General features: G+C 38.0%; 1 protein-coding gene across 2 annotated transcripts in view; it reads right to left on the minus strand.

Annotated features, from left to right (window-relative positions):
- Fsd1l (fibronectin type III and SPRY domain containing 1 like) overlaps nucleotides 1-15,145 on the minus strand; it is a 62,419-nt gene that overhangs the window by 15,404 nt on the left and 31,870 nt on the right. For both annotated transcript variants that reach the window (XM_050164813.1, XM_050164821.1), the window contains 3 exons: nucleotides 9,541-9,750; nucleotides 8,001-8,099; nucleotides 4,504-4,633 (listed from right to left, as the gene is read on the minus strand). In XM_050164813.1, the coding sequence (XP_050020770.1) occupies nucleotides 4,504-4,633; nucleotides 8,001-8,099; nucleotides 9,541-9,750 (439 nt within the window). The remainder of the gene's footprint in view (nucleotides 1-4,503; nucleotides 4,634-8,000; nucleotides 8,100-9,540; nucleotides 9,751-15,145) is intronic.

Genomic DNA, 15,145 nt, shown 5'->3' on the forward strand with positions numbered 1-15,145 from the left:
AGGTCCTGAGTTCAATTCCCAGCAACCACATGGTGGCTCACAACCATCTGTAATGGGGTCTGGTGCCCTCTTCTGGCCTGCAGGCGTACACACAGACAGAATATTGTATACATAATAAATAAATAAATATTAAAAAAGAAGTTATAGTGAATGTATAATTAAAGATAGCAAGAATTAAAAGCAGCATGCCAGGATGCTATGAGGTAGACACAACTGTAACAACTGGGTAGTGTCTGTTTTCTTCCTGTTCTGATGCTAGGGGAGGGATCAGGGATGTGTGTGCACATGTTACAGAAGCACTCTGCAACTAAGCTGCATTCCCCAGGCCCATATGAAGAACCCTTAAAACTCAAATTATAACAGCGACACAGGAGGGCAGGGCAAGGAGCCACCGAAGAAGTAAGTAGGTAAATGTTTCCCTTAACAACAGACATGGACTAAAGATGTCAATAAAAAGACAATGCATATACAACCTAATATGTGGTGCCTTCAATATGTGGTTGCTATGGTAAATGAAGTACGTTAGGGAAGGAAAATAACTGTGAACAGGAATCACATACTGTGTCCTCAGCACACAGGAGATATACAGTATCTTTACTAAAATGTGGTATTATTGGTGAAGGACCACCTATGCTCTTTCAGTGTTAAAACTGGAAAAAAATAAGGTCTTTCAAATTTTGTTATTATTATTATTTGATTTTTCGAGACAGGGTTTCTCTGTTAACACCCATAGCTGTCCTGGAACTAGATCTGCAGACATGTTGACCTTGTGCTCACAGAGATCTGTCTGTCTCTGCCTCCTGAGTGCTGGGATTAAAGGTGTGTGTCACCACCGCCTGACTAGGGTTTTTTTTTTTTTTTTTTCGGTTTTTCAAGACAGGGTTTTTTGTGTGTGTGTAGCTTTGGAGCTTGTCCTAGAACTCACTCTATAGATCAGGCCAGCCTTGAACTCAGAGATCCACCTGCCTCTGCCTCCAGAGTGCTAAGATTAAAGGTGTGTGCCATCACTGCCTGCCTTAGAATTTTTTTTATAACAAAGTGTTAAGGTAAATTGAGCAGGCACAACATAAACTGAGACAGACTGAGATAGACTGATGAACTGAGAAGGCACAAGGGAGTCAGAATCAACAAGGACATCTTTCCAAACTACCCAAAGTTCATTTACTCCTCCACCAGTGGGTTCTTCAACTCTCTGCTGGGAAGAAACTCATTCTGAAACTATTTTACAGGTTCAGTACTAAACATTTAGAGGACAGTAACAGTAGAAAAAAAAGAAAAGGAAAAGGAAAAAAAAACATTTTACTGAGTCTGGCTTCAAAATATAATAAGTGCTCATCTAAAGAACCAGAGAAACATAATGAAAATGAATGTGACTTACCAGTAGTGAAGAAATACAAGGCAGCATGGAAAACAGAACGAGAGATAACTGCTGATGTGTCAGTTAGCTTTGGAGTTAGGTTAAACAAAGAAAATATTTCCACTTTAGTACCCCCGGCCTCCAGCTCTGCAGTACATTCTTGCAAGGCCGACAGCCATCACCTTGTATACCAAACAGTCTTTTCTATCCAACTTAAAGGTACTTTGGCAACTTAACTAGATTAAGCACTTTTGAGTACCCCTAGAGCAAATTGTTTTACCAGCTTTTCATATGATTCGCCACTCAACTCAGCTTGTTCACTACTGTTAGATAAACAGAATGGGTTCCCCTACTTTGAAACAACCATTTTTCATATTGTCTATCAACAATTCAGGTTTGTAGGCTCATGCTTTAGTCCCAATCTGCCTTTTTAGTCTTGTCACTCTTAGAGTACTGCAAAACTAAATGTGCCAGCCAAAGTGTTCTTTAATTTTTAGGTTGTACTTGTCTATTGCATTCTTCCTGTTCCTCTTCGCTGCGTGATGAAACACCACATACTCCTCCACTTCTAGAACAATCAGTCTAAATACTATTTCTTGAGTAAAAGTCTTTCAGAACCCACTGTGCTAATTTTATAGGCTCTAGATCCTGAAGAAAACCCTTTTGTGACATTTCACTCCAAACACAGAGAACTACAAAGACCACACCAGGCAGGTTTCCAGGAGGTTTGAGTAGGGAGCCTTGGTGTCGGATAGTACAGTGGGCAGCCCTGCTCATACCAAGTGTGGAGAACACCCAGTTCCCACAGCAGTGTCTAGAGGGACTCATATTCCTTAGCTAAAACAACACCCAGAGACCGAGCAGTCTTCTTAGCCTACTCAGCTTTATTTAGAGACCTGTTCTTATGGAGGAAAAAGCCCAGGCAAAGACACAGTTTTAAAGTGTATGTACGGGGGAGCCAGATTTTGTCACTGTTCCCACTTCTTTAGCACTCTACTCCATAACTAACACAGCCCTTTGCTTGGGGCTTTCTGCCAGTGACAAACTCTTCCACCTATCACCTGTGTTAATTCAGCCGACCTTCCCTGGGTGCCATTCAAGTGAGGAAAACAGAACACAGGATGGGTTGGCACCCTTTTCTTTGAGACCTTCCCTACACTATCATATCAAGTCAGCCAAGCCTCATCTGTTATAGCTGTTTGGCACAGAGTTCTAACTGACCAGCACAGCATATGGCAGCTGAACATCTTTCTTTCTTTTAGTCCATCACTACACACAGTGATCACCTTGTATCATTGTTTCAAGTATGTATATATATATATATATGTATATATATATCATATATATGACTTACAATAAGTTTTTTGAAAGCAAGGACAGTGAATAAATCCCATAATATCTATGATATATTCCACAACAAACAAGTATTTATGAAAAAGATAAATAAATGTATACATCTTTAGCAGTCTTAACCCAAAAATCTGAACTATTTCAATGCTGAAAACTCTTAGCACTGATACAATGCCATGAGAAGGCAATGCCATATGTAAGCTGCAGCAAGTAACAGTCAAAACAATGGTACACTAAAACATGGCAAATTACTTTCATTTAATTAACATGCACATGAAACAAATTTTGAGTTTAGAGTTGGGTCCTAACCTTATGATAGCTCATTTATGTAGACAAATATTTCAAAATCTAAAATACTTTTGAATCTCAAGGGTTTCAGGTAAGAGATACTCATATAACATTCCACAAACAGCCAACATATATAATACCCTTAAGAGGAGAAAGATAGAATAGTGTGAAATGCTAAATACAGTCTACAATTTTCCAAGCTGCCAAATTAAATGTTATTCAGTCTATAAAATTCAAAAGCATTTTAAAACACAAATGCAATCACTTTCACCAATAAACCAAAAGGCAGAGACGACTTTGAGAAGAGAGTGCATGTGGGCATCTGGTAAAGATACACGATATCTTCACATAAGCATCTTCTTACTTGAGCAACCTGCAACGATCCGTTTCTGCACTCTTAATCATTTCATCAATGATGTTCATTGTTTTTTAACTGGATACTTTTGAAATTAAGTAATTACAGAACAATCCAAATGCACATAAAAGCAATCAATGATGTTACTGAACATAGTGAAACAAGAAAGATGCCAAGTATAAGTAAAAGCAGGGTAAAAATCAAATGAGGAATAGTCTTTTTAAAGCACAGCACATGTTATCATATCCAATGTAACTCAGAGAATGCAGTGTACTACAATGTTGCAAATCCAAACACAAGCTACCAGTAGAGACAGTCTATACAGAGCAGCGATTTAACTCATGAAGGCTGCGGCAATGGCGTCTGCTTATTGGTTAAAAGAGATTATTCAGCCAAGCTAGATACTAAGTCCTAGAACTAGACAGACAACAGATCATCACCTTGCGTGTTTCTTCAGTGAAGTAACATGGACACTGTCAGATAAAAACAGGCAACTGTTAAGACACTACTTTACAACTTAAACTTAACATCTAACCACAGAACTGAATGCTTGATGAGTGGGCTTTCATTCACTGTTCAACTCACAGACATTAACCATCAGTCTGAACAGAACTTTACCATTGAAAACTTATGGTTTCCATATTCCGATTCATCTAGGAAAACATAACAAAATCAAAAGCCCCTGAAGCCTGCCCTTGAGTGCAGTGGGCTGCTCTTCAGCAGCAGGCTTGGGACAGAAATGCTCAAAGTCATTTAGTGCAGCTCTCTTTCAGGGAAAACAGATGACCTATAAGCCTAGACAGAGGTCAAGAAACTTCTCTGTAACTAATTCAATCGGTGCACCTATAAACATTAAAAACAGATTGCTGAAATAAAAATATGTGACACAATAATGAAAGAAATTAAGGAAAAGGTATGAAAAATGTTAATTACAAATTCAAGTTTTGACAGTTGATATTCTTCACCTCTGAGTTACTAATATAATCATAAACATATTACTGTGCAGAATAGACAATGAAATTATGAGGTATTGTCAATTAAGAATCAACATACAAACACCTGTCCATACAGTAAGAATTTAGTAACAGTCATGGCCAGAGACAAGTCAATGCGTAAGCGCCTGTCCACAGAACAGGTGTAATGACTGACTTACCTGCCCTTGTTCTCTTTTCCTTTAATTTTACTTTCTTGGCCTTTTCCTCCAGTAGGATCCCACTCTACACAGGAATCTTCAACTTTCAAGTTCAAATGTGATGATGAGTTATCTAAACTGAAGTTAAGAGCTGCCCAAGACAATGTTTAACAAATGTAAGACTTCTCCACTGTCCGGAACACACCTGCCATATTATTTCTTTTTCACTGAGCCAACTCTGTACAAAGAGAGAAAACCTCCAATCCCTGACCTTCACACAAAACCTTTCAATGCTTAGGTTGTAGTCTATAATTCCCACCTATTTTCAATTGCTTTCTCTGCATTTCTTATACACTAACCAAGTCAGTGCACTTGCACTGCCAACGCTATCTCCGCTTCTACAGAACTCTCCGTCGGCACACAGTAATCAAGATCTCATGTTATTAGAATTATCAATTGGTTCTCAGCTGATTGTTCTGACTGAATGAAAGGGAGAACTGGTACAAGTATGGAGGAAGGAAAAGCAACAGAGTATAAGAAAGGGATTTAATGTACGGACAGCACAAGGATTCTCTCTGAAGCTTTAATGCATCAACAATTTCACACCTAAACTCTCATTAGTGCTAAACTGAGATAAACATGGATATACTGGGGCCATGATGTGACATAAGCAGAGGAACTGAGCCAGATGACAGATGTCTTGATTGACAGAGTAAAGGGGGAAAGCATCACTTAATGAAAAAGGTAAACAAGAAATATAAAACAACCTATGCTTTTTAGATTACTTGATGTTTTAGGGAACTATATATTCTGTTCAAAGTCCTTGGAAGTGCTTGCTGAGAAAAAAGCTTCCCTTCCTAAAAACTGAGGGAAAAAATCATTAAAGAAGTGATTTCCCAGCTGTGCAATGCTGTTTCCTCTCTTTGTAGTGCAATTTCCCAACTCTTAGAAGGCATCACGTATAGAGTTACACATTAATCTGCTTCTGCTACCTCCTGCCAAAAGTTCATACTTTTATTAATTATAGATTAAAGAAACATCCTTTACAACACACCTTTGCTGACAGATACTAGGTGAAATTAGGTGAGGCCTTTTATGAGCCTGTGATCACCAAACAGGAAAAGCACATAGAGCCCAATCATTACCCAGTGGATGGAGCAGCCTTTCATCCCTGATTCTGGCAAGAGCAATTCAATTCCAACACGCATCATAGCCATTGTTCATTGTTTCACTTATGACACATCTGAACAAAAATCTACTGACTGCACAGCTACAAATGTCACACTACACAAGGAAGTCAACCACTTTCAAAAGCTGCATCTATGCAGAAGTAAACAGACAAGAGTAATTGCAGCTTTTCAGTAAAAAGAAGATAGAATTCTTTATTAGGTAGATACACTGAGACATTTCTAAAGTCAACTGCTGTATGAAAACAGTTATATTCTGTATGTTAGGTATTCTTTTATACAGTTAACAGCATTTATATTTTTGAAAGAAAGAAACCTGGGCTTTACCATGGAGGGGCCATCAATTGCCTATAACTTACTAAAATCCCAAGGCCATCGGAAAGAAAAATCCTAGGCTATTCCTTAATATTTTCTATGATACAGTAAAGAGCCAACTGGGTGGCAGGAAAAGGCACTACCCCAAACCACTTGTGATTCAAATCAAATGCCACACCATCCAAACACAAGGGCACAGGGTTCCAAAAATGAGTCATGTTTAGTCTTTTTCTTTCTCCTGACACTAATACTTTATCTGACCTCTCTTAAGTCATACATTTTCTCTACGATAACATGGACAATACTCTAAAAGCAAAGAATAGAGAGAGGAGGGTTGAGAAAAGACTTGCTGTCATGAAGGTAAGAGCCTGTGTCTTATACTACAAAGCTAAACCACAGACACTATTGTTTGAAGTTGGAGAGCCTACTAGTTTCCAACTTAAATTTTCATAAAATTTACAGCTTGTCACAGTTAGATCCAGGTTTGTTCACAAGGAACACCAACAACCCAAAGATCTGCTGCTCCTTGGGGTTCATAATTACAGTAACTCACTCTTTCCTGACGATGGGCAGAAGTAGCTCAAGTCACATAGAAAAGACTATCTGCCTGGAAATTTTACAAGGCTTTGAAATATAGAAATCTTTTTAAGAAACAGTAATATCTCAGTTTAATAATAAATAACTCAAAGCAATTACATTTCTTCACTAAGCTATGTATAATTCTCAAGTAAAATTATTAGCTAAATCATATTACTTCAACCGGGAATTTTCCTAGGCTTTATGCCACAGACATTACTGAGTTTGTATCATCAAAAACTTACAGACCTTGAAGGCCCAAGCACTTGCCGACCATGCACAGGGTCTGGGGTCAAGTTAAAGGACTTAGTTTTATTGTGGTACATGATTATCACCTAGATCATAGCAAATTTCTAGCATGCATATCTACTCAAATGCATCATAAATAAACTAGAAGTCAGTGGGTGCTCCAAGTTTCAATACAGATTATAATGTAGAGTCTAATTCAGCAAGACATCTCAGGCAGTGATCACCTCACAAGTGGGGGAGCTCTGGAAGAGTGGCTTTCAAATTGGCAAATACCTAAACGTTCTTCCGTGTTACAAAAGGGGACGTTCATAAATCTAAACTTCTCTGAGAGAACAGAACTTGGGTTAGAAGCCTCCAATAAAGAATGCCTAGGACCTAGAACAGATTCCTATAAACATCTAGAGCAGCTCTAGGGACGGAGGTAAATACATATTTCAATTTTCCTCTCGTCATTTGCAGTATGGATAGCAGTAATATCTAGCAGTGATCTCTCAAAATGATCTTAATGACCAAATGATTAATTTTTCATTATTATGACATATGTGCATATGCTATATAAATATTAAAAAACTGTATAAATGGTAGTAACTGCAAGAAAATTTGGGAAAAATAGAGAGAATGTCTTGTTGCTGATTCATAATTAATTCTCTGAAAATTACAGACAACTTCAGCAATGCTTACATATTTACTCTAACCCAAACTGTGAACTAAACACCCAGAGGCAAGTATAACATCACCACCTCAGGACAGTGTGATGGCTTAGCAAGTAAAGGCACAAGTTATCAAGACTGCTGACCTGAACTCGATCCCTGAAACCTACACAGTGACTCCTACAAGTTGTCCTTCAACGTGCATGCATGCAATGCCCCCCACATATGCACACAAAATAAATAGAAATCTAATTTAAAATTAAGAAGAAACCAAATAAATAAAAATAAATGAAAGAAATTCTGAAAAAATACTATCATCTCAGTCTATTTTGCCCACAAGAACATAATTATAAGGGAAAAATCTACTATAAACCACTACTACTCTAATCCTGTTTTCCTGCCTTGTATTTCCCACATTGGAAAAGCCAGAGGTAGGTGGTAGGAAGAAATCCAACCACACATGAAAAGACCCTGACAAAGTCTCAAATAACTTCTGATGGCAAATTCTCTCGTCTGCTGTGCAAATGGCTGCCAGCCTTACCTTTGGTCTCTAGGGTCACTGGATCGGAATACTCTCCAGCCACAGCCTTGTTGCAAGCTCGCACTCTGAAATTCATATACTTTGAATCAAATTTTAAGCCTAAAAAATGAAAGTTTTTAGTCATAAAAAGTAAGGAATTCCTTCCCATATGTGTGAGTGTGTATCATCAAGCAGACATTTTACTTCTCAGAAAGCTCTTTACTTGAGAAGAGCATAGACTTATAGTAAATGGATGGTAATGACTGGAAATCAGAATAATGACTTACCTAAATCTTCTTCAAAATAAATAAACTATACAATTACCAACAGTCTCAACATAGTGCTAACTAAAACAGCACCCTCTCAGACTTCGTTAGAAGTGGCGCTGTGCTGGGTGCTGCTCCCAACCATGCAGGTGTGCTGTTAGCCATGTGCTGTATGCACTTGGTGTCTACTGTACACAACACCAGCCCCTGGGAAGGAGCTAGTGCTCGACACGACAGCTCCTAATGTAGCCCACTCTGCACAGGACGCACCAAAGAGCCCAGCTAATATTCTGCCATTCAAAGCATCAGAAGTCCTCATATACTAAGATACCTTTGAAGAAGCATTCAAAAAGCCAACACAGAAAGAAACCTTAGTTAAGTCCCAATTCTGTGATAACATGGAGATAATCAATCCTGTGGCAGTGAAAACAATGGGGTTCACAGCATCCCTGAAATGTGGAGGTTTGAGTACAATAAAGTTTCTTTACTTAGTTGATGGAGGAAGGTAATTGGTTAATTATAATAAACCAACTGCTTGGCCTCATAGCTTAGAACATAGGTGGGTGGAATAAAAAGAATAGGATGCTGGGCGGAAGAGGAAGTGAGGTCAGACTCTGCTCTGCTCCCAGAGAGACCCAACAGCTGCTCTCTGGAGCAGAGACACCAGGATGGACGGAGGCTAGACTCTTCCCGGTAAGCGCACCTTGGGGTGCTTACACACATCATTAGAAATGGGCTAGTCCAGGTGCGAGAATTAGCCTGTAAGGGCTAGAGTTCATGGGCCAAGCAGTTCTTAAGTGAATACAGTTTGTGTGTTGTTATTTCGGGCATGAGCTAGCCAAGCGGCCGGGGTGTTGGGGACGCAGCCCCGCCGCTCCTTATTCCAACACTTAGTAAAAAAAAAAAAAATTAAAATTAAAGATTAGCTGGGCATGGTGGCACAGGCCCTAATCTTAGCTCAAGAGGCAGAGTTCAAGATTGGCCTGGTTCATAGTGAGATATAGGCCAGCCAGGGCTACACAGTGAGTCTGTCTTAAAAAAAAGAAAAATAGATTACTTTGTTTCTATATTATTCTAAATACTGTTTCTATATTATTCTTTTATATTTGCTTTACATACACTATTTAGCAGGTTGCAGATTATAAGTAATTAAAAGTTTTACTGCTATTTTAACAAAAATTAATTCATATAATAAATATCTATATAAATCAGTTTGGATAATAGAACTTACTTTTATCATTTAAAATAAAATATTTTTTACGACACTGATCTTCTAAGGATTAGATTCAGGATACCTGCTAACGTATATTCAGTACCCTTGATGTTATCAATCATTTCCCAGCATCGCTCGTCCTTCACACGCGGAAGCCCATCGAAGTTTGTCTTCCTGTATTCCATCATGAAATGGTCAATCTTACTGTCTTCTTCAGGCATTCTCCACGCTACCGTGACAGAGTTGTCAGCCACCAGACACTCTACTGGATCTATCTCTGGAGCTTTTGGGACTGTAGAGAAGAAAAGGGATATCATTCCTCATATATTATAACACTAATCAAATATTTATGCTTGGTATTCAACCTTTGCTATTTCCTCTTTTTAAATATTCAAAAATGAATCAGGCTAAGAGAAAGGATAATATACAAATTCAAATTTTTTCCAAAACCTCCTTCATTGCCAGAATATAAAAGTTTGCATTTCAAAGTTTTCTCAAATACTCTTGGTTTATAAAAATTTTGAATGGCAACAGGTAAATTCCAAACATCTATCCATGTTAAAAATAATCTAGAATGATTTGTTACTTCAAAGCATATTTTAAATCTATAATTTTAAATGTTGTTTGATACAAATTAAATCAGTATTGGCAACCTTTGAATATAATGATTAAATTAATTAAAAATTGTTTTCTGTGCAGTTTTAAGTGAGTAGGCAAATAGAGGACAGTTGGTTACCAGGTATGAACAAATATATTAAGTTAAATAACAGGACTAGCTTCTGATATTCCAAAGCAGAGGAAAATGGCTACACATGAATAGTTGACAATAATTTATTATATAAAATAGTTACATTTTTAATGCTCCCAACACAAATGTTTGGGGTGATATAATGTCAAATAATTTGATTATGACTTTTTGATTTAATTGCACATCAAAATATCACACTAGACTCCAACAAGTTTCACAAGCCTTAAAAAATAATTTTAACATACTAAACAAAACTGAATTCCTCATTTCTCAAACATATTTAGGAGTTGTCAACTCCCAAGAGCTTTACAATATATTAAAACAAATGAATTCAATGAGCTATAATTAACATGTATGACTGTAAAGTGAATTATTTTCCATAAAAGAGATTTCATAGCTTTGCAACACTGTATAAATAGCACAGATGTGTCTTGTCTGAAATCTGCATATACTATATTGATATCATATGTAAATTATGTTGATTTAAAAAAAGAGAATTAAAAAATATTTCTCTTGGGCATGGAGGTACGTGCCTTTAGTCCCAGCACTTGAAAGTCTGAGTTCGAGGTCATCCTGGTCCACACAGTGAATTCTACAGGCAGATAAGGCTACTACATAATGAGTTTAAAACAAAATTTACTCCTGGTGTGCAAAGCTAGATCAACATTTAAAATTGATGAATATATTCAATAATATTAATAAAGATATGATCATTTAGTAAATAAAAATTATAATGACAATATGCAATACTCATGATAAGAAATTTTAACAAAGAAGAAGTAAGAAACTTGACTAAACAAGAATATTTCCAGGGAGTTGGAGGGAGGGCTCAGTGGTTAAGAGCAGTTATTGCTCTTGAAGACAACCTAGGTTTTATTTCCTGGCCCCACATGGCAGCTCTCAACTGCCTATAACTCCAGGGGATCTGATATCCTCTTCTGGCCTCTGTAGGTACCAGGCACACACATAGTGCACATATATAGGTGCAGGCAAAACACTCATACACATATAATGAGTAAATAAAATAAAATATTTTCCAACCTGTTCATATTAGTGTATACCTGTAACCCCAGCTCTTGATAGGCTGGGGCCAGAGGATTCTCAAAAGCAAGCAAATAACAACCAAACTAAGGGGAAGAAAAGGAACATCTTCAAAAAAGACTAGAGTTAACAGCATATTTATCAGTGAGAAACATAGGACCTCACCCCAAGACTGCAAAACTAGGGTGAAGATCTTCCCCTCTCTTTTTTTCTTTTTTCTTTTTTTTATTGAGAAAAGGAAAAAAAAAAGTTTCCGCCTCCTCCCAGCCTCCCATTTCCCTCTCCCTCCCCCCACTCCTCTCCCCTCCCCCCACTCCTCTCCCCCTCCCTCTCCAATCCAAAGAGCATTCCCCTCTTATTATCGCTACTCAACATTTTACCGTAAGTATACCAAAACCCAGCAAGACAAGAAAATAAAGTAAAACACACACAAACTCAATAAAAACAAAATTTTCTTTGCAGATGAAATAACCAAAGGGGAAAAAACCTACACTAAACAAATATTAGAAGTGTCAGCAGGCCACAGAATCACTGTGGGGTGTGAGGGATGAGTGCATGGAGCAAAAGAGAATTTAACCACATGAACTCATTCCTTGTGGAAATTCTGTTTGGCAATGTAGTAACAAATGACCCCCACCAAAGCCCAAGAGTGGTGCAGTATTAGCAGAGAAACACAATACAAAGTACCAACATCAGTTAAGAAGAAACTGTCAAGCCAGGCATGGTAGCACACACTGTTAGTATCAGCAAGCAGGAGGTAAAGGCAGTCAGATCTCTGTGAGGTAGAGGCTAGCCTTGTCTACATAGTTCATGGAAGTCAGAGCTACATAACAAGCCGCTAACTTAAAAATAACAACAACAAAAACCTACACACACCAAAATACACCATCAGCATTGGTCTGTCAATTGGTTATTTATTTATTTATTTATTTATTAATTAAAGATTTCTGCCTCCTCCCCACCACCGCCTCCCATTTCCCTCCCCCTTCTATCTTGTGAAGCAAAGTAAACTACTAAAACCTGGGGACAAAGGGAAGAGAAATTCAAGTGATCTACTGAGTTGAATTCCTTTACAATGATTTTAAGATTTATCTTATGTGTATGAGTATTTTGCCAGTGTTTATTTACATACACCATGTGCACATGTGCAGAGATCAGAAAGGCACTGGATTCCCTGAACTGGAATGAGCTATCATATGGATACATGAAATCAAATCAAGTCCTCTGAGAAATAAAGTCCTCTTTACTGTTGACCAATTTCTCCAGGCCTGCATTAAATTATTGATAGGGAAGGATTTACTATTGACACTTTGTCAACTCTTTACTATTTGTCTTGCAGTTCCTCTGTTTCTTCTTGTTCTCTTCCTTTCTCCATTAAAAAAAGAGTGCTTTGATCAGGTTCCATTTCCTTTTTCTTTATTTCTACTATTGCTAGGATTTGGGGGAAGTGTGGTTACCATGTCATTTACATAAAACACTGTGGTATTATCATACATATATATTGGTTTTCATTCATGTTTACTGATTCATAAACACTTTATCAAAGCAAGCTAGAGAAACTCAGAGAATAAGTTATAATTCCTCTCTAGTCAGAGAGGTCCCAGAGGAAGCAATGCTAAAGAATCTAAGGAGGAAATCTTGTGGATTTCCCTCACCAACTCCATTGGTAATCAGATGTATGCAATGAAGTTTCCATAATGACCAAAATGACTAGCTTCAGAGAACTTCTGGGAAGCTAAATGTTACACTAAGGAAACTGGGATTGGTATGTTAAATGACAAAAGATAGTTTGATTTCTTTTTCTTTTTAAAAATAAAAAGACACAAATTATGAGACTGAATCATAAAAGAGCAATTTGATATGTTATATACAGAAAACCCACCCTGACTATAACACCACTTACAGCTTAGGCAAAGATGGCTGACACGAATGGAAGGGAAGCCAACCCAGCTGCGCTAGTTTTGGACACACTGGACATTAGAACGAGGGAATTTTCAAGGACAAGCAGGTGTGTAGCACAAGAAAGAACAAGAGTCTAATCAGCCTAAACTAGTAAGACTGCAAAGAGACATGCATGAATCCAGGCCCATGAGATCCAGAAGGCAGAAGAGCACAGACACTGCTGGACACCACAGCTCCACACTATCTGCATACGTCTGACATCTATGGCCTGCTGCGGGCAGCACCACAAGAATACTGAACCACCTGAACTACCTATGAAGATACAGCAAGGGGCTGGAGAGATGGCTCAGAGGTTAAGAGCATTGCCTGCTCTTCCAAAGGTCATGAGTTCAATTCCCGGCAACCACATGGTGGCTCACAACCATCTGTAACGAGATCTGCTGCCCTCTTCTGGTCTGCAGACACACAGAGACAGAATATTGTATACATAATAAATAAATAAATAAATATTAAAAAAAAAAGATACAGCAAGACAGACTGGCATTCTGGCCCACAACACACAGCTTAACAAATTTAGAAGCGTAGAAAACATACAATATCTGGTCTTAACCCACAACCCAATTAAACTAGAAATAAGTAATCGAAAAAGAAGTGAAAAATACTAAAATATTTTGAGATAGTAAGCAATACACTTCTAAGTAACACATGAGTCAAAGACACCATCTCGAGAAAAAAATTTAAACTAATAAAAATACAGATTATGAAAATTTGTAAGACATATGACAGCACTCATAAAAAGGCAAAGCATATAGCACTAAATACATACATACATACACACACACACACAAAAAGAGCAAATGAAATCCAAAGTTAGAAAAAGAGATAATAAATGATGAAAATTAGAACAGAAATCAATACATCTAAAAACAGAAAACCAATAAGAAAAAAACCTCATGAAACCAAAAGGTTCTTTGAAAGATTATTAAATCAACAAACCTCCACCTAAGTTAACCACAGAGAAGACAAATTATCACTATCAGAAATGAAAGAGGAGTATCACCACAGATCCACGGATATAAAAATCAATAACTAAGGCATGTGGTGCACACTTGCAATCCCAGCACTTGGGGGACAGAGGCAGGAGAAACACTACAGGTTTGAGGCCAGTCCGGTCTAAACTGTGACATCCAGGCCAGAAGCCTGGATGCTCTCTCTCCAAGGGGAGAAGACAGGGAGGCAAAGAGAAACACACACACACACACACACACACACACACACACATACACACACGGGACATGGGAGGAAGATGGAGATGGGAGAAAGAGAGAGAAAAGAAGGCAGAGGGAGGAGGAGAAAAGGAAGTGTCAAGAAATATGGCCAGTATGATGGTGGTGCACGCCTTTAACCCCAGCACTCAGAAGGCAGAGGCAGGCAGATTTCTGAGTTCAAGGCCAGCCTGGCTTATAGAGCAAGTTCTAGGACAGCCAGGCTACACAGAGAAACCTGGCTTCAAAAACAAACAAAAAAAGAAATACTAAGAACAAACTCTACATCTACAATTTTGATGACATAAATGAACAAATAAACTCTATAATTTCATGATAAATACTAGATACAAAAAAATAATACATAAAAGAAATCTGTACAGGCCTAAATCTATAAAAGAAATTGACAAATCAAGACAACTTTAAGATACCATCTTACACCTGTCAGAATGGCTAAAATCAAAAACACCAATGATAGCCTTTGCTGGAGAGGTTGTGGAGAAAGGGGTACACTCATCCATTGCTGGTGGGAATGCAAACTTGTACAAACCACTCTGGAAAGCAGTGTGGAGGTTTCTCAGGAAATTCGGGATCAACCTACCCATGGACCCAGCAATACCACTCTTGGGAATATATCCAAGAGAGGCCTTATCATACAACAAAAGTATATGCTCTACTATGTTCATGGCAGCATTGTTTGTAATAGCCAGAACCTGGAAACAACCTAGATG

This window comes from Alexandromys fortis, unplaced genomic scaffold, assembly GCF_014885135.2.
Source record: "Alexandromys fortis isolate MF-2015 unplaced genomic scaffold, M_Fortis_MF-2015_v1.1 scaffold_18, whole genome shotgun sequence".
Taxonomy (NCBI): domain Eukaryota; kingdom Metazoa; phylum Chordata; class Mammalia; order Rodentia; family Cricetidae; genus Alexandromys; species Alexandromys fortis.